Source organism: Lathamus discolor (genome assembly GCF_037157495.1).
Source record: "Lathamus discolor isolate bLatDis1 chromosome 2 unlocalized genomic scaffold, bLatDis1.hap1 SUPER_2_unloc_1, whole genome shotgun sequence".
Classification (NCBI taxonomy): Eukaryota; Metazoa; Chordata; class Aves; order Psittaciformes; family Psittacidae; genus Lathamus; species Lathamus discolor.
Genome location: NW_027069094.1, coordinates 387,065 through 407,101, shown reverse-complemented (window position 1 = coordinate 407,101; position 20,037 = coordinate 387,065). Strand labels below are relative to the sequence as shown.

The 20,037-nt window shown below is 46.6% G+C and overlaps 1 protein-coding gene across 17 annotated transcripts in view; it reads left to right on the top strand.

Moving 5' to 3' along the window:
* SCRIB (scribble planar cell polarity protein) overlaps positions 1-17,875 on the top strand; it is a 101,633-nt gene extending 83,758 nt beyond the window's left edge. For 15 of the 17 annotated variants that reach the window (XM_065664202.1, XM_065664190.1, XM_065664200.1 and 12 more), the window contains 8 exons: positions 1,057-1,225; positions 2,753-2,842; positions 3,150-3,338; positions 9,332-9,471; positions 9,864-9,901; positions 10,739-10,813; positions 12,664-12,715; positions 15,624-17,875. In XM_065664202.1, coding sequence (XP_065520274.1) covers positions 1,057-1,225; positions 2,753-2,842; positions 3,150-3,338; positions 9,332-9,471; positions 9,864-9,901; positions 10,739-10,813; positions 12,664-12,715; positions 15,624-15,784 — 914 coding nt within the window. In that variant the 3' untranslated portion in view covers positions 15,785-17,875. Of the gene's footprint in view, positions 1-1,056; positions 1,226-2,752; positions 2,843-3,149; positions 3,339-8,502; positions 8,668-9,331; positions 9,472-9,863; positions 9,902-10,738; positions 10,814-12,663; positions 12,716-15,623 lie in introns of all 17 variants that reach the window. The other 2 variants (XM_065664204.1, XM_065664191.1) reach the window with 2 other exon arrangements.
* The last annotated feature ends 2,162 nt before the right edge of the window (positions 17,876-20,037 follow it).

Here is a 20,037-nt window from a genome sequence, read left to right as displayed (position 1 = left end):
CTGCTTGAAAGTTGTTTTAAAAGGTGATGAGAAACAATGTTGTTGGAAAAAAGGCTTTTGCTGAAATCCTGGTATATTCAATAGGAAAATGCAGGTGGAATTGGACTCCTGGGTTTGAGACTTCTCTGTTGCTTGCAAAGATTGTTGCAGAATTTCTTTTGTAAATTGGGTTCTCTGTTGTCATCCTCTGAGCAAGAACCTTCACATCCTTCATAAATGGTGGGGCCCAGAATTCCACCCACTGTCCCAGGTGAAGCTGCACCAACACTGAATACATCAGGACAAGCCCACGTTTTGACCATGTGTCTCTGCTGTGGTGGATGCACCCCAGGTTGTGTTTTGCCTTCTTAGTGCCAGGGCACACTGCTGGCTGTGCTGACCCTGCTGCCAACCAGCACCCCAGGTCCCTTCCTGCAGGGCTGATCTCCAGCCACTTCTCTCCCTGTTTAGACTTCAGCCTCGCATTACTCTATCCCAGGTGTGGAACCCAGCACTTGCACTTGTTAAATTTCATACTGTTGATGATGGCCCAATGTTCCAGTCTATCTGGATCACTCCACAAGGCCTCATGTCCCTTGAGAGAGTCAGCAGCACCTCCCAGTTTAATATCATCAGCAAACGTGCTAATGGTGCATTCAACTCCTGTATCAAGATCTTTGATAAAAATACTGAACAAATCTGACCCCAGAATTGAGCCCTGAGGAACACTACTGGGGACTGGTTACCTGCATAATACCTGCTGCAGAGAGCGCACAACTTCCAGTTTGAGGATGCATGCAGTCAGCATAATGAACTGCTGAAATCTGTTCTGTAGAGCATCCAGGAATGGAAGTTTAGTAAGTAAGGAAGGAGTGACTGAGGGAATGGTGTGGTTTGTTGCATCAAGCATTAATGGAGTGGAGGAGAAACAAAGGCATCCAAGGAGAGGGTATGGACTTAAAACATCACAGACTTGGATGTATGATGAGTGTAAGGACCTGCCCAAAAGGTTGCATCCTTGTGGGGGAGCTCAGGGTGTGCTTTTTGGTGCAAGATGAGTCTGTCTTATTTTGGCAGCTCGAAAACTGCAGCAGAAACGTACCCTTCTGTTGGAGGAAGAAGCAGAAGAGGATGAGGTGGTGAAACAGGTGCCTAAGATGAGCATGCAGTCCAGTGTCATCATTGAAGGAGTTGAGTACAAGATTGAGAAATTAAATGGGAGGAACATCCAGGCTCCAGCAGCTCGGTAAGACACAATTGGTAGCTCAGAACCACCCTCATGTGTCAGGGGTGTCCCAGTAGTAGTGATATTCAGGGAAGAGGGCTGGGCACAGAAACAGGCAGGTTTTTCCAGCTTGTGCTTTTCAGCAGAACAGCTTCTTCAGCTGTGCACTGGAGTATGTAGAGACATGGATTTTCAGAGGTAGCTCATTTGAGATAAGCCCTGATTCTGAACCTGAGTTTGGGAGCTTTTAGGCTTTTGTTTCCCAGTTCTCCTGGACTTGTCCTCCAGGTTGCCTTGATCTGTGTTTTTCTAATTCTTGGACATAGAACTGGGGAATGAGAAAAGGCTTCTCGTAAGACTTCAGACAGAAATAAGGATGCACTAGGATAAAGCTGAAGCTGTCTTTCTGACTCTCCCTTCTGACTCTTTACTACAGACATTCTTCTCTTCACTAACACTTCTACTGCCAGTCTTACAACGGCTGGCATTTTGAATCTTATTTCTTTCCATTGTTTCTGTCCAGTCTGTGTTGAGGAACTTCTCACATGAGGAGTGCTCTGAGACCTTCCACGTCCTGTGCTGACAGGGAAGGACAGCAGCCAAATGCAAACCAGCTTCTTGATTTGATGTGAAGGCCTACTTACCCCTACTGTTTTCACAGTGAAGTGTGGGAAGTTAGAGGACAGTAAGGCCAGATCTATTAGATCACTTCCCATTCTTATCTGTGCTTGAGCGAAGGGCAGGCAGTGAATTGACTGAATTTCTTGAAAAAAAAATTTTTTTTTTTTGTCATGCCAGAGCAAAAACTGAAATTTAACTAAAATGAACTCGAAAGTAAAAATAAGGGCTCAGAGTCATGGTGAACTTTCTCACTGCCAAGTGAGCCACAGTAACTGTAGGCATGTTCCTAACCTGCGGAAAACGGGCTTGGGAGACCTCTTCCATTATAGACCAGACTGAGGAGTGTCTGCATGTGCACAAAGAATGCGGATGGCAGCTCCAGCTCAGCTGGTCCAAAGCTTGCAGGAATTTGGTTATGAGCACAACGCCTCCATGTGTGTGAAGCAGTTGTATAGAGTGGCTACACCAAGAATCCCTGTTCTGAGATCACTCAGGATTCATCCCTAGCCCAGATGTGCATTCACTTACAGCCCAGGAGGGATGTCCTTTGTTAGCATTCAGGCATCCTGACACCAGCAAAGAGCTGGAAGCAGCCAGACTGCCCATCACAAATGGCACCTGGAAAGAGCCAGGCTAGAGCTGTGCAAGAGCTTACCAGCAAACACTATTGGTGCATTACATTGAAGAGTGTGTGTGTTAGTGGATGGTTGGCTCCAGATGAAGAAAAGGAGTTCCATGATGAGTTAGTGTCAACATCGATGAAATCAACAAGGAAACACTTGCAGCAATGGGGCAGGAGCTGTTGAACAAAATCATTAAGGGTTACATCTTCAAAATGAACCGGCTTTCCGGGGCTTGGGTCTATTCCAAACCTTTCTTGGGTCTTAGCCTGTGGTACTGTGAGTTGACTTGCTTGTTTTGCTCTAGGCCCTCTGAGGTCAATGAGAACAACAGTTCACAGAGGAATTCACTGGAAGAGGGAATCAAGCCTGAACAGAGAACCAACTCTATGTCTGGGTAAGTGGATCATCAATATCCTTTGCCAAGGAGCTGCCAAATAATGGAGCAGATGGCTTCCCCTTTTAGCAGACCCAGGGGATAAAAGGAAGGATTTTGTGGAGAAAAGGAAACTGATCAGAAGCAGCTTGTTACAAGAGACTCACCTCTGCTGTATGTACTTCTGTCTCCCACGGTGATGTCCTAGGATGTGGTACTAAGCAGTTGCTTGGGGGTGTCAGTCATCATGTCTTATCTTGAAAACAGGCAGATGAGAGCTGTGGTGGCCCAGGCCAGCCTACCTCTCACTGTTTCTCTCTCTGCCTAGGCTGAGTCCATTATACCTTGGAGCAGGGGATCCAGTGGCACCTGTGAGGACAGCCAAAGCCGAGCGGCGGCACCAGGAACGGTTGCGAATGCAGAGTCCTGAGCTTCTGAGTGGTCAAGAGAAGGAGCTTTCTCCAGCAGAACGTCGTGCTCTGGAGGCAGAGAAACGAGCCATGTGGAGAGCAGCACGGTGAGACAGAACTTCACTGTTCTCTTCACTGCACTACGTCAGGGAAAGGGGACCTGCTGCATGTCTTTTGGATTACATTATATTAAACCAGGGACTAAGCAAGCCTTCCTAAGGCAAGTGTTAAGGGAGGTTATACAGGATCTGGTCAAACAGCATGAAGCATCTGCTGCTTGGCTGAGCTGCTTCTGACAGCTACATGGGTGAGATGCCTCTTAGAGCCTGCACAATCATGAAGACAGTGAAGTGTTATAAAAGACATGAACACCTTCATGTGATGGTGGCTGTGTTCCTTCCCTCTCTCACACAACTTCCCATTTCCTTTGTAACATGTAAAAGATGGTATTTATTGAAGCTGCAAGGTGACATACTCAAAATGGGAAATGAAAAGAGCATTTCACATATCCAGTGCTGCTAGACTGGAAGACTTGCTGAAGCCAAGAAATTAGCAAGTGAGGGCATTCTTATCCACACAAACTGTTTCATCAGCTGTGAAAGAGTGATTAAAAGTTGTTTTGGAAGAAAGAGAACTTCCTACCTCAGAACTTAAGAGTTGAAGCTAGTCCAAGCACTTACTATGTCATGTAATTCCTCTCAAAAATTAGTCAAGCTGCTCCTATAACTAATTACAGTTTTCTTCCCATAATGTTCCTGTAGGAGACATTCCAGAGACAGTCTGAAACAGTCTTCTAGGGTTTGAATGTGAGCTTTTAGATGAACAGGGCTGTTAGTGGCTCATCCTTGCCAGCCTCATAGATAAGACACTGGAGGGATTACAGTGAGCTGCGATACCACTTGGTATTTCCAGTGTTTATGCTTAGACATGGATGATAATGGTGTTGTCATCTTCTGGGAAAGCTCTGAGGATGTAGAAATATCTAGTGGAGTCCTTAATGAGAGCTTGCTGATTATCTAGGCTTTGAGGGTACAGAGCTTGCCCTTGTTACTTGATCATGTAGCAGATCTGCTTATGGTTTATTTAGAGTTGGACTGATGTTCCTTGTACCAGGGCTTTTGCCCTTCAAGCAAAACTTCCTTGGTATGTCCAGCTTTTTGCGTTGGATGAGTCTGTCTCAGCTGGAAGGCTGTTTGTGAAACACGGCCTTAGTTTCATTGCACTGCCCTGTAATACCAAAGAGCTGAACAGGTCACTGGAAAGCCTTTTTGTTCTATGGAACTTTGTTTTGGAAGAGATTGGTTTCTGTTGTCTTGTAGCATGTTTGTTAGACCTTTGAAGCTGGCCCTGCTTCGAGCAGCTTCTGGTTCAGATGACCTCCAGAGGTCCCTTCCAACCTGATTTATGCTCTGTGAGTCTGTAGTTAGTAACCCCTCCTTCCCTGCTCCCCACTGACGGGGATGCCTGCAGATGAGTCAGGATGTCAGCAGAGTGTGCTCTGCCAGGATTGTTTCCACCCTGTGCTATTGTTTCATGCTCCAAACTGTGGGACTCTTGTCTGCTGCTCTGATTCACTCAGTGTTCTGCTGTAGTTGGCATCTCACGCCTGTTCTGGGTGATGCTGTTTCTGTGGTTTCTGTGTCACAACTTCTCAGGCAGCATCATTTGCAAATGGAAGCTCTCTGTTGTCACATTAAGACAGGAAGCCATTTACAAAAATACAAGTGGAAGAGAATTTGCAAACAATGCCTTCCAAGACAGACCCAATGCCCTTGTGTTACAGGGCTAGAAGCTGCGCAGGGGCTGTAGAGCCAAAGTGTGCTAAGAAACCATAGTCCAGAAGAGACTGGATGGGACCGAGATGACCCAAATTCTTGCTTAACTGTCCTTCTGTATCCCTACATCCTAACACAATGCAGGTGCACGGAGAGGAGTGTACTGGCACTTCTCTGCCTCACAGGAAGGCTGTAAGCATTGCATACATCAAAAACTGACTGTCAGTGTGATGCTGTGTGAGCATCACAGTGCTGTCAGTAGACATCTTGCAGTCGCTGCTCAGTCTTTCACCTAAGAAAGAAAAAGCTCCACTGTTGTATTTGATCCAACAAAGCAGAAGCTGTCTGTTGGGCTCTTCCTCCTAAAAACTAGCACTACTGCTGGGAGAGGTGGTAGAGACTGATCTGTCACCCCTGCCCAGTTAGACACATGGGGGTTTCTCTCCCTTATGCCTCCACTTTTCATGTGTATTTCCTCATATGATGGGGCAGGCTTTATGAGGTAGTGTCAGCTCTGATTCCTCCTGCCTAAGGATTAACATATCCAAGGCACACTTTTTTGTTTCAGATGGGTGTAGAAAGGAGAACCATGACATTGCCTGCATAAACCTTGAAAGCAAAGCCATGCCAAGGACGTGACTCGTGTCACAGGATGTGCACTACTTGCCTCCGGGCTCTGTGTTCTTCCATGAACTTGTTGCTATTGCCAGCAGATAAATCTGACAAATGCGGGAGAGGGGACAAGATTTTTAGGTGATCCTGGAGCATTACTGAACATCTGAGTCTGGGTTAGCTGCGGTCTTGCTGACATTGCTTAGGGCACAGTAAGCATTCTGCATTACACTGTAGAAGCATTAGTAAATGTTGAGCATAGTGGTTTGTCTGTTGTGAGCAGGAGAGAGATCCCTGCATTCCAAACCTTCAGTCTCTTGTCTTCTAAGCATGTTTTATTCATGTCAAATGAACTGGTGAAGGAAGAGCCTTTTAGAGGTAAGAGAAGATGACAAGGGTGTCCTGGGTTCAGCAGTAGCAGTCATTTTTCTCCTTCTTAGTAGCTGGTGCAGTGCTGTGTTTTGACTTTCGGCCTGGGAACAGAGCTGATAACACAAATGTTTTAATCTGACCAAGGACTTTGTGAGCCTCATGCTCTGCCAGGGATGAGGGGAGGCTGGGAGGAAGCAGAGACAGGACACCTGACCCAAGCTAGCCAAAGAGGTATTCCATACCACAGCACGTCATGCCCAGGGGGGTAACTGGGAGTTACCCGGAAGGGTACTGGCTCTCTTCAGGGGGGTCGAACTCATTCGGCGGTGGTATTGTATTCTCTTCCCTTGTTATTTTCTCTTATCATTATTATCATTGGTGGTAGCAGCAGTGGTTTGTGTTATACCCTAGTTACTGGGCTGTTCTGATCTCAACCCGTGGGAGTTGCATTCTCTCGATTCTCCTCCCCATCCCTCTGGGAGCGGGGAGTGGGGGGAAGGAAAGAAAGAGGGAGACAGTGGGGCTGGGGGGAGGGGAGTGAGTGAACGAGCTGTGTGGCTCGGTTTAAACCACGACAAAGGGGAAGCTACTTGCAGCCATCTTGCTTGTCAGTTACCAGATCCAGTGTTACTAGTTTTAAGTTCTGCAGACCAGGTCCTCAGCTGCACTTTGCTGCTGATACCAAGGTGTAGCTTTTTATTCTTTATTGTTATTTATTTATTATTATTTAGGGGTTGGAACTGGATGATCTTTAAGGTCCCTTCCAACTGAAACATTCTATGATTCTGTGATTCAGTTGTTGGAGAAGTGCCTGGCTGATTCCTTGGGTAAGGATAAGGCTTGGCTTATTTTGGCATTGGCAGGAATAAGTCAGTCACCATAATGTGCTTCTTTTTGTAAGACAAAGATGGACTGTCCCCTGCTACCACACATCTCTCAGGGTGATCTGGTGGTCTTAGGATCCCTCTTCTGTAACCATAACACAGTGATGTGATGGCAGCCAGGGCTCAGGTCTTATTTCCAGAGGCCCCCAAGCAGCACCACATTGTGTGCTGTGAGAGGGAGGACTGTACTGCTCTGCACATGATGCTGCAGCCTCACTAACCTGAATGTTCTTTAAGTGCATGCCACTGATTTTATTACTTTCTTTCTAATCTTCTATCTTCTGCTTCTTTCCAGTTCTCTGGTCTGTGTGCTGTCACTCGTGACCCCATCAGTTTGCACCTTCTTGGGCTTTCCTTTTTCTCCCTGTGTCATCAGTGCTCTGCCAGGACATGTGTTCCCCCACCCCAGCACATCCCCCTGTGCTCTGCTGGGACAAACACACTGGGACCCCACCTATATGAGTGTTCTCGGCACACACAGCTGCTGACATTCGTGCCGTAGGAAGAGTGTGATTGAGAAGGTACAGGCACATATACAGAAACCATCTGTGTGCTGGGCTGCATCACCACAGCGTGAGCAGCAGGTCAGGGAGGGGATTCTCCAACCCCCCCCCTGCTGTGTGAAGGGGAGATCTTAGAGCAGCTCCAGCGCCTAAAGGGGCTACAGGAAACCTGGAGAGGGGCTTTGGACAAGGGACTGTAGGAACAGGACAAGGGGAATGGCTTTCACCTGCCAGAGGGGAGATTGGGATGAGCTCTTAGGCAGAAGCTCTTCCCTGTGAGGGTGCTGAGGTGCTGGCACAGGGTGCCCAGAGAAGCTGTGGCTGCCCCATCCCTGGCAGTGCTCAAGGCCAGGTTGGACAGGGCTTGGAGCACCCTGCCCTAGTGAAAGGTGTCCCTGCCTGTGGCAGGGCGTTGGAACTGGATGAGCTGTAAGGTCCTTTCCAACCCAAACCTGTCTGTGAGTCTATGATTCTGTGATACTGAAGGGGACAGGTGTCCAGAGGCTGTCTACATCTTGGCAGTTTTGCCACCATACACACACAGTGTTACAGACACATTCACCTCTTGCCTGTGTTCCAGGGCCTGTGGCAGAAAGACCTTTCGTAATGTGCTTGTTCGTTTTGCTTCCACTTTTCTTGTGTGCAAAGGTGCACACTAACGTGGTCAGATGTATGTATGCAGACGTACATTAAGAGACTGTCAACAGCTGTGTGCATGCACTCACTCGTTCCATGTACTCCCTCAGTCTGCTTCACATGTACACACACACCTTTGTAACTACCTCCTGGACCATTTCCAATGGTCTGCTGGGGGTTTCCAGTCCTCTCCTGCTAGCCATGAGGAGGGCAGTCTCTAGATGCTGAGGCAGTCTCTAGATGCTGAGGCTCTCAAGGCAGATCATCCCAGATTGCCCTTTGGAGTTTCCTGCTTCTTCTGCAGCAGTTGGTGTTGGGCAGGGTCCTGTTTTAATCAAGGCTACCCCTATATCAGACCCATATTTCTCCTTGCCAGGGTATGTTCCTATATCTGTTTCTTTCTTTCCCTGCGCTTGTCTGCTGCGATGTTCATCACCATCATCTCCTCTTCCTCCTTTTCCTCCTCCTTTTCCTCCTCCTCCTCCTCAGATCCTCAGCTTTTGAAGACAGTATTAAACAGTACGAGCAGGATCTGGCCAGGAAGCTGTACCAGTCCCGACAGTGGGCTCCTGCTCCTGGGGCCAGGCCAGCTCAGATGTCTAGTGCAATGCAGAGTCACGCCTCAAGAACCCCTGGGTCAGGAAGCCAATCCAGGTGTGCACAGCCCCTTCCCTGCCGGCTGCATGTCTGTATCCCTACATCCCAATGCAGTGCTCCCAGGTGTGGCCTGCCAGGGGTAGGGAGGAAACATTAGTGGTTGCTGGTGTTCATTCCCTGAGGTCCCACAGACTACTGGCAGTTGTCTTACTCAGGATGAGGGGGGAAGCTGGGTCTCTTTGACTGGGAGATGGCAGCAGACATTGCTGAGGGCTGAGCCCACTTTTTCTTAGTTTTCTCTTAATGGCCTGATGGCTGAAGAGGGTTAAGATGCAACATACTGAGAGCCCAGAGGAGAGCAAAGCCCTGGGAACTGATCTTCCTCATTTGAACCCTTGCAGTTCCTTTCCCAGATTGGGCTGCTCTCCCATTGTGTATGGCACCTCTGGGAAGGCCTGCAGCTTCTCAGTGTGTTGATGCTTAGCTCTAGGCTCTGTTCAGCACATACAGTGGCATGTGTATTTCAGGGTGACAGCAAACCAAGCTGTTCTTTCCTGCTTTGAAAGTCTGTCTGCCTCAGGGAACCATGGGTGCTTGGTTTCACCTTTCTGCACTCAGCCTGTTGACTGTGGTCTGGCTGCTGGGTGCAGAAGGTGGCATTGTGTCTTAGCAGGAAGGCAATGTCTGATGTCTTTTTCTCCCTCCCTCATTTCTGAGACAGGATGAAATCACTTGAACAGGATGCTCTGAAAGCCCAGATGGTTATTGCCAAGTCCAAGGAGGGGAAAAAGCGCAGCACACTGGAGCAGCTGGCAGAATCACCTTCACCTGTCCCCACCCCATCACCAACACCACTGGAAGGTACTGTACAGCCGTCCATTCCCTGAGGCAAGAAGTTAAGACTTCTCTGGCTTTTAACTTCCCTGAGAGCAGACCTGCTGACAGCAAGTGCCTCCTTCAGCCTGGATTGCAAGGTCCTTTGGGGCACATGAGATCTCTCAGCACAGGGGATGGGCCTGATCTATAGAAAACATGAAGGGGGCACCCTCAGGTTCCAGGGAACCAGAGCAGAAATAAAACCAGAATTATGACTGTTTGAAGAAGAGGAACAAGGTGTTTGTTCTGAGCAGGCAGCATCTTTTTTGAACAGAGTCTTTCCTCACACCCTAGCTGCAAAATGGAAGGGGCAGGTCTGGGGAGCTGTGGCACAAATACAGACCTTCACTAAAGCACTTCTCTGTTATCTTTTGCAGACTGCAGTCCCAGAAACATCACTTCACCAGGAAGGCTGGTATGAAATCCTGCTTGCTTTTGGTATCTGGCCTATCATCCTGGGATTTCTCAGTCATTTGGCTTGGGTGTGGGCTGTGCATGTGGGCCATGGGATCCTGACTTAAATAATGCATGACAGGTGAAGAGAGCACCGTGGCTGGAGCTCTGCCATATCCATTGCTAGAGGGATCCGTACTCTTTTGCAACTATGATGTAACAGCTGGTTTCTGGCTCCGTGTTTTTATTATTTCATCGTTTTCTTGATTCTTCATCTCCATGGTCAGAAAGCTATTTACTTCAGAGACTTTGCCCCTTGTTTCCTCAACAGCATGAAACTGAGAACAGCAGCTGAAATCAGTATTTTCCTTTTTCTAAGCATATCTTTAAGAGCCTGTATAAATACACCAGGTCATTGTTGCAGAGAACTGTCAGCATTAGTAAGGCAAATGGAAGAGTGGAGCAGCTTCCCAGAAAGGAGACCTGGTTTTGCCCAAGGCTGTGCAAGCAGCCAACTTCGGATTAAACCCTGGCTGTGCCACAGCCATCAAGAATCTTGCCACAAATCTTCCCATGAAAATAGGCTTTCTGCCTAACCTGGTGTGCAGGTGCATTTTACTGCAGCACATAATGTTTTCTCTGCAATTTGGGAGCCCTGCCCTGACACCAGAGCAGTGTCCAAGAGATGCCTCAGTTTCAGAGGCTGTATCCTGGCACTCTTGGTAGCAATTGAGAATGATGCTGTGTTTCTGGTTTCATCTCTGCATAGAGTGACTGCTCAGCCTGCTGCTGGTTTTCCATCCATTTCTCTCCCCTTACTCTCTCTTCTCTGTTTCTTCTCTTTTGCTGTCCCTTCTAGTCCATGTCTGAAAAGAAGTTTGACTACCGGGAATTTGCTGCTATTCCTTCCTCCAAACCTGTTTACGAAATCCAGGTATAAACTGCATGCTGAGCTGTCTGTCACATGGATCAGGGCTTGCACATGAAGCAGTGACCTTCAGAGCAGAGGCTGAATGATTGAGGATGTCCTTTTCAAAGGCCCTGCCTGTGCGGAGGCAGTGAGAGCCTGATGTGCTGTATAACTGAGAGTTTACTGGTGACTTCAGTCAGGTGGTATTGGGAAAAAGTTGGTCCAGACAGTTTTAAAATGAATGACAAAAGCTTTTCAAATAGAAAGCAGCTACATGACCTGGTTTAGTGCAAGGTGTCCCTGCCCATGGCAGGAAGGTTGGAATTAGATGATCATAATGTCCTTTCCAACCCTAACTATTCTATGATTCTATGATACATCCTCACCTCAGTTGATCCTGAAATGGTTTAAGTGAAAGATGACAACTAAAAAGGAAGAAAAAGCCATAGAAATGATGGCAAACAAATTGTAAGTTGGTGCAAATGTTAACCTCACACATCCATACACATCATATACATACATATTTACATATATATAAATATCCAGCATCCTGCCCAAGCAGCATATGTGATGCCAATTCTCATATGTTGTAACTGCTGTAGATGAACTGTGAAGTTACCATGTGGTAAGAGAAGATCAAGTTTCAAGGGTGAGCACCGTGGTGGGGTGGTTCTCCTTCCTGAAAGAACCTCGTTTCATTTAAGCTGCTTTGTCACAGAATCAGAGAACACTTGGGGTTGGAAAAGACCTCTGGAGGTCACCTTGTCTGACACCCCTGCTCAAGCAGGGCCACTTAGAGCCAGTTGCCCAGGACTGTGAATTGCCTTTCTCTTGTTGTCTGGATTAGTCATTAACTGATTGGCATTTGTCACATCTGAACAGATACTGTATGGTTATGATTGGTTTTTTAGTTACCTGTAACAACAGTGAAGCAATACGTGCAGTTACCTTTGTGCTGTGTGTGGAGAGCTAGCAAGTACTCACATGTTGGGCTTTAACTTGCTGTCATGACACAGAGATCCCAGGTCCAAGGTGTCATCCCCAAAACCAGGCTGACTTTGACTTTAGCAGAGTTGCAGTTTGAGGATTCTTGGGCAGTTAGCCATTATTAGTTGTCTGGATGGAGATGAGTAATGAGTGGTGTCCCTCAGGACCGGTATTGTTCAACATCTTTGTCGGTGACATGGACAGTGGGATTGAGTGCGCGCTCAGCAAGTTTGCTGATGACACCAAGCTGTGTGGTTCGGTTGATTTGCACCATGAGCAAAGTTGTTATGCTGGTGTCGCTCTGATTTGATGAGCTACAGGCAGCTCTGGTGGTTGGAGACTTCGTTTTGTGAAGACTTTAAAATCAGCAGGAGGTGGTGGTGGTTTCATGATTATCCCTTAGCTGTTTCTCTGCCATGTGTTGGATGTAACTGCTCCCTATCCCACATCATTCTCTACACACACCTGAATAGAAAAAAAGGAAGTTGATTCTGTGTAAGCAGCTGGGGCTGGGAACAGAGCAGGGGCAGAATTAGGGACTCTCAAGGAAAAGTAGCTGGTCTTTGCTGTCCTCCCATATTTCTACTCATTTTCTACAGTCTTTATGCTTTCTGCCTTTCATGTCACTTCCAGTCCTCTCCTTCCTACACATGCACAGAGAAGGGAGAGCTCTGATGGGCAAGCACACAGCTCATCCTGCAGTTCAGGCAAGGGTCTGCTTGACTTTAGCACAGAGGAGTAATGTTGTAATCATGTAGTAATACACTGAGTTACCAGCACTTTTGAGGGCTAAAGGTTCTCTGGAGTGTGTTTGAATGCTGGAGGTGGGAAATTACCTGGCACTGGTGTTACAGAAGCGGAGGCTCATGTCTTCTATTCTCTTCCAGTCACCTGATACAGCTGATGACCTCAGATACGTAGATGACAGAAATAACTCAGGTAAGCTCATGGCCAAAGGAGTCATCTCTGTACTGCTTGCTTCTCACCATGGTTCTAGAGGGTTCCCCTTTGCCTCCTTGTGGCATCAACCCTGAGGACTTCAACTTCTTGCTGCTTGAAGCAATGTCTTATTTTTGTCCATTCTAGAATGAAACCTCCAAACTCGCCACGTTCTGTTTTGGGTAGGATATTTGCATTGTGCTCTAGGGATGGCTAATGATGAATGGTGTTTAACAAGCATGCCTGGTTTTCTTCTGGGTTTGTATTCTGGAGTAAAGAGGGTAGAACATAGGTGGGAAGTTCTGGCTTCTGTTACCTGCTGGAAGTGGGTGACATTCATTGGGCAGGGTCTACCCCTTTTGATAGAGCAAAGAATCCTGCAGCCTGCAGCAGGCAGCTGCAGATAAATTCATCCTGGTTTAAGAATTGAGAGATTTGGTGCTCGAATAACCAGGCAAGTCTCCAAGTCTGTGCTTGTGGATCTGTGTCTGTGGTTCCCTAACTCAACAGGAATGGAAGCTTTGACTGCTGTATCTCATCAGGCTCTCCTAGCTAAGGTGTGTCCTTCTGTCCACAGCTAGAATAGACAGGCTCAGACTATCTCCCACTTCAGTCTGGGTGGCTGCAGTAGCAGTGTGGAGCTCGGCAGGACCTCCCTGCTCCTTAGGAGTACTTCTGCTGGCATTTTACTTAATTCTGTTTCTTGATCATTTCCTTGGCTCTTCTGGGGTACAGTGAATAACTGTGTCCTATTCCCTCTTTCTGTACCTTTCATACAGGCAAGTATCCTACCAGTTACCTTTTTTCTAGGCTCAACAATCCTATTCTTTATGGGAGTTGTTCCCATGTCCCTTCAGACCTTTTTTATTTCATCTGTGCTATTTTTAAGGTTGAGAAGGGCTGCAAGCAATACTGCAAACATAGGTACGTGATGAGGTGATGGAGTGGCAGAAGGCATTCTGTATGTTCTCACATCTTTTCCAATATCTAATTCTGAAATGAAATGGTCTTGCTGAGAAGTGCCAATGTTTTCAGAAAGCTCCCCCTAACGACAACAGAATCATAAGCTCATTTTCAGGATGTTGCTGTCTATGTGCAGTCGGGGTTATGTTACTTTTACTGAGCTTAAGCATTATCCAACAGCATAAAAATAAACCCCCTGAGACAGCACGAGGTTCTGCCTGCTCCAGTATTGTGGCTGATGCAAACTACTGGGAATGCCAAGAAAAGAACATAAAAGAAGAAAAGTATAAAGTTACTCCTTTGAGAATACTACTCTGGGCTACAACAGTGTGTGTTTTAGCACTTCCTAAGCCAGAGGCCTTTAATTGTAGAGCTATTTATTTCTTACCTGAATCTCTTCACATTCGCAGTAAATTTCACCTTCCACATCACTGCCCATTCAACTCTGTAAAATCCTAATGCTCTTCTGTGGCACTGAGTTTTATTTGACTACCCTGATACACAGCTTGGTACAACCAGCAGTTTCTCTTAATATAGCCTTTATCACTTCTACTCCTCATTAGTTACCAAATACTGACTAATACAGATTGCTGCTCTGTGTTGTGATAGCAGGTAACATCTTCTTGCAGGTTTTTCTGTGTTTTAACCCTAAGGGCTGTTCTGCCTTATCCCATGGCAGCTTGTTTTCATTAAGAGCTTTGGCTGAGGAGCAGTTAGCAGGTTGTAAAAGTTTTGTTTGCTGTGTTGAGATCACTGAACTTGCATGTTTGATGGCTCTTTTGGCAAATTCTAGTCAAAGAGGTTTTAAAAGGAATGAGTTCCTCCCAAGCCACACTGATTTCCTTCCCCCCTCAATATGGATTTTTGCCTGCATGTGTCCGTGCCATTCATTTATACCTGTCTGCCTTATCTGGAAGTCAGTCATCTGCTTTCCAAGCCCAGAGTCCTGCCAAGATGGCAGATTTGTCACTCAGGTTTGTCACCTACATTTGGTTCTGAGGCCTTTTCAAACAACAGGTTCATGCTACGGTTAATACTCCCAGAAGGATTCTAAATTACAACAGATACTCATACTTGAGTACTGTAACAATGGGGATGTTGCATCTTGGAGTCTGGCTCCAGAGCAGAGGACAGGCCATTGGGTAGAGTTGGGTACACTACAGCTTTGATCTGGTAGATCTTCATAGATAATCTGCCTTGTTCAAAGACTTCAGAGGCTTCCCAGGAGCCAGTTTGCATTTGAAGGGAAAAATGTATGGGTTTGTGGAACTTTTCCCTTTTTACTGAAGTGTCTCACAGCAGTCGTTCAAGCCAAATTATCACAAAGGGCAGATGTCAAAGTGCATCAGATACAAGCTCCTTTCAGGAGGGTGAGGATCCCCTGTAACAGCAGTGTACTTTACATGCAGAACACATCCTAAAAGGCCTGAGATCAAGTTAACTGAGGGTCTGGCCCTGCCCCAGTGTATCTTTCCTGGCGAGTTCCTTTGGTGAGGGACACAAGTCACAGTTTAAATTTACAGAAAGGACTTAGTTGTGTAACTTCAACATTAAGCAAGGCCACAACTCTCACCTCTAGCTACGGTAACTATAGCTGTTAGTTTGCACACTGCTCTTCAGTGCACACCACTACTGAAACTAGTGACGTGCTGGGGACACCAGCAGACACCCAAGTCCTTTCAGCAGAGCTGATTTTTCCTATGGCACTTTCAGTAATTTTCAGGGTTGGGGCAGGTCTCTTCTCACGCATGTGACTTCCCAGAACCCACAGAGGTCAGAACACATCACTTAAAAGCTCTGGTCATGGGATTACTGGAGATCACTAACACTTCAGTGCAGTCTCAAATTCAGCACCTCGGTGTACCCTTATGTCTATGTTAGCTGCATCAGCTCTATGCTTAACCTGGCACTTCTCTTAAAGCCTTACCTGTTCTTGTCCTCACAGTTCCCCAGGAGGAGGATGGGCAGCCAGAGGAAGAGCAAATGTTACTGACACGTGATTCATCAACACCTACTTCATCAGCACTGGAAGAAATGGCCCTGTACAGCAGCAAACGCAAACTCCGACACAGCCGGCGCAGCTTGGAGGCTGCTGTCCCTACGTAGATCTGATGGACCTGGGCAATGGAATAGCCCAGCACAGGCCTCTTGAGCTTCCTGTGCTCCAGGGACAGCACTGGGCTGCCCACACTGCTGCCTCCTGGACTCTGGATGGGAACTGAGCACCCCAGGGAGCACTGTGGTCAACTAACTTCCTTTAAGGCTGTGAACCGCCCTCTTTTCTCACCCAACGATGCACTGGGGCATGTCCTGAACAAAATGGGACAACACTAGACTTACTGGTGGCAAATTGAGAGGAGGTGTGGGTAGGACAGTGGGCAGCTGCAGCTTGTTAGCCTGTAAATAGTGTGTGTGGGGAAAGGGTAGGACAGGGAGAATATGAGTGTGAGAGTGTGTTGGGTTCCAGCTGTTATTTCCTCAACCTGGATTTTTTAGTGGTTTACTGTGGGAGCTTCTCCTCTGGCATGAGTTAGAAGGAAGGTCCAGCCTGCCTTTGCTCCTACTTAATTTCCAGTCTTTTGCCAAAAAGCATCTCCTCCCACCTCTCCCCTCCGTGTCACCTCACTTGCTTTTGGGAGCGTGTGGAAATGGGTGGCTTGGAGGCAAAAAGAAGAAAAAAAAAAAAAGAAAAAACAGAAGGAATTCCAGTGAAATGCCTGCCTCTGACCTTGGTAACTGTGTGCTCAAGCAAAGACAACTGACTGAGCAGGAGCCTGTGCCAGCTCTGTGCCACTGCCTATGTGAGCACAGCAACCTGTCCTGCATAGGAAACTGCTCCTGACAGCATTCTGTGATCTCCTGGGGGACAGGTACTACCTGGGTGTACACATAAGGTGTGTATCTCCTGCGTGCAGTGTGAACCCCTTAGCAAGCACACTGACTGTCAGAGGAGGCCAGGTAGCCAGCTTCTGTCAGCACCGGGACTGATCTGAGATAGAAATGAGAGAGGAGCTGAGCAGCTGTAGCAGAGTGTAGAAGTGTGCATGTGTGACAGCAGTAGAGAGCTGGGTAGTTGGGGATTAGGATATGGTGACAGAGGTAGGAGGTGTAAACAGCAGATAAGATAGTGGGTTAGGATTCAGGAAACGGGGAAGGGTAGGAAGTGGCGTTGCTGGGGTCAGGTTAGGAGTGAAGGGGTCTTACAGGTAGGAGGATACTGGTGGGTAAAGTGAAATGTGACGTTACAAGGTGCCCAGCTTGGAGCTCTCGAGGAGCAAAGTGAAGTACAATGGGTCTGGCCTATGCTTTGCAATAACTACACAGTTCTACTGTTTGCCAACTTGTTGGCTTCAGACCCCTTTCCATGTAGCACAGGGAGGATATATGCTTGCCCAGGCAGGAGGGAGAAAATGAAAATGAGGAGGGTGTGATTCCCAGTTTCCATGGGTGGAAAAAGGGCTGTGAACAGATTCTGTATCAAGGGAGCTCTGCAGATATGGAAGAGACAGATGCTGCTGATAGCGCTGAAATCGGTCTCTGCTGCCCAATGCTGAAATAAAACATCCCCCTTTTTTGTTTTCTGGTTTTTTAATGCCTCTAACAGGGAGAAAGGTGCCCGAGCTTGGCAGGGACCCAACCTGTCCAACCTGATACATTGGTGCTCCCTGCTGAACCCCTCCAGCAGTAAGACCAGAGTTGGACCTTAAGCCTTTCAGTGGCTTGGGAGCGACAGGTACTTCTGCTTGTGTATGTGCTGAATGAAAGAAATGAATGCAGTTTTTCTTTTAGTTGATACTCTCCCTTCATGCCAAAACCCAGTGGATCATTTTAACTAATTTTGTATGTTTTGATTTTACAGAGCTTTGAAGGGGGGACTCTGATAATCTCAAACTGCAGCTGTGGCTGCTTCCATCATCAGCAATTTGAGCTTTTCCTTTTTAAATCTAATTTTAGCATTTGCTTTTTAACAACAGCAATTTTGGAAACAATCCTGGATTGGGTTTGGTGACTAACTTGTGATTCTCTTTTTCTTTCCGTTTGCGGTACCTGGTGCCAGGCTCTGGGTTCTCTCCCATTCTCTCCTGAGAGACTCTGAGGGAAAATTAGCGCATCAAGACTGTAACTAGTGAAATTTGTACAACCAAAGAAATCTATTTTGTTGTTTAAGGATAATAAAGTTTACTTTACATTTTAGAACCTTTAGTTAACGTAGTTTGCCCTGTGTGAAGTCTGCATTTCCTACATCAACATGTCAGTTCTTATTCTTATCCACCCTATATTCTAGCAAGCATACAAGTGATTTTCCCGGTTCTGTGTGCAGAAATTAATGATCACGTAAATCAATGCCAACTGCAGGAATATCAAAGTGAGCATGTGCTACTTTTGAATTTGGTAGAAAACTGGCATCTGTACTGAAAGGGGATGAAGATAGATAACCCAAACCAGGAACTCTTACTTCCACCTTTACGCAGTTTGAACGGGACTCCTTGTTTTGGAAGTAGCAGATTTACTCCTGGTGAGGAGTTTCTGCTCCAGAGAAACTGTAGTAGCGGGAAGGGAAATTGGGACAGAGGGGTGAGATGATGCATGTAAAATACAGCAGTTCAGCTACCACATTCAGCACTGGCACGGATTTAAAACCCAACATCCTGCTTAATGGCATAGAAGAGAGGGAGGTAAATTCAGGAATGAGAACAAATGCTAGAATGGGCTGCTTGGTGTTACAAACTTGAAGGCAAGTACTGATGCCAACTGCAGAGAGACTCTTAATTCCATCCATAGGAAGGGCTGGACGCAGAGAATGTGCCCATGGTCTTGACAGGGTATCCCAGCACCCTGCCCAGCTGAATCTTACAAGTATCTGATGCTGGGGAATCCCCCACTTCCCTGGGGAGATTATTCCAGTGGTTGATTGTTCTCCCTGGGTAAACTTTTTCTCCTGTGTCCAACTGGAGTCTCCTTGGGAGTAACTTATCCCATCACCCCTGTCTTTTCCATGGGAGTCCTTGTAAAAAGGGAATCTCCAGCTTCTTTATATCCACCCTCTAAATACTGGAACATGGGACAAGGTCTCCCCTGAGCCTTGTTTTCTCCAGGCTGAACAGTCCCAGCTCTCTCAGCCTCTTCTCATACGCTGCCCAGTTCATGGATCATCTCTGGGGCCCTTCTCTGGACCCTCTCCAGCCTGTCCATATTTTTTTGTACAGCAGGGACCAAAACTGAACCCAGTATTCCAGGGGTGGCCTAACAAGCACCAAGTAGAGCATTTTAGTATTATAATGAAAACAGTTCAGGTAAGGACTCCAGGATCTTGTACTGTCTCGCCAAGTTGGCAAAGTGTTTGAAACATCATGACTGTACATCCTTGAGTTCGACCTTTCCAGGATACATGCTTGGGTAAAGAATGTCAAATGTTCCATCCCAGTTAGAGTCCTTCGTCTGACAAACTTTAACATAAATGACTTGTTAAGTTATCATGTCCTTGAAAGTGTACATCAATTCTGTGGACATCAACAGCAAAACTGCAGCTGGGCCACACAGGTACTGATCCATGACCAACTGCATGTGGACAAAAAGCAGAGATTGTCTTGATAAGAAAAAAACTACCTACCCAGCTAAACCAGAACTAGAGTTTCCTGTACCAAAGGCTGTAACTGGCCCCAAACAGCCATCCTGACTGACAGAGAGCCAGCATCACAAAGACACAGCCCTTCCTGGGAGGAGCAGGTAACTGTCCTCAGCTCTGCCATTAAGGGCCAATACCTCACTCTCTGCAGTCAGACACCTGCCCCACCCCAAGCTCATTCCCCTTCTTTGAGTTTTCCCCTACTTTTTATGCTGCATGTACAAAGTACAAACTCATTTTGTACCTTGTATCAAAGCCAAGCAAGGGCTTACTAATTAGAGCATTAGTTTAAATCAACTTATTTCACTTTGAACTAAAAGCAGTCTATAAATATGCACTCATATAGTATGTACCTGCATAATTACTACCTGTATCTTATCTGAGATAGATAGCACTAGCAAAACATCAGCAGTATTAACATACTGCTGTAAGAGGGAGCCCCTAAAACCACCTATAGCTGGTTCACATGTGAACATGTAATCTTACCTCAAATTTCATACATGTAAGAAATCAATAATAAAACAATTACTTTTACAAATCTTAGAGCTTTTCCCTCACCTCTGCTACTATGGTACACAAGAAGCCTTCCTTATCAGGAAGGTAGGCTGTCAGGTTTGGGTTTGGGTTTTTTTTGTCCATCCCAGAAGTCTCTTTCTGTATTAGTACTGATACCACTGCTTGATGCAAGTTTGACAGGACTTCTCACCATATACGAATACAAATGACTTCGGAC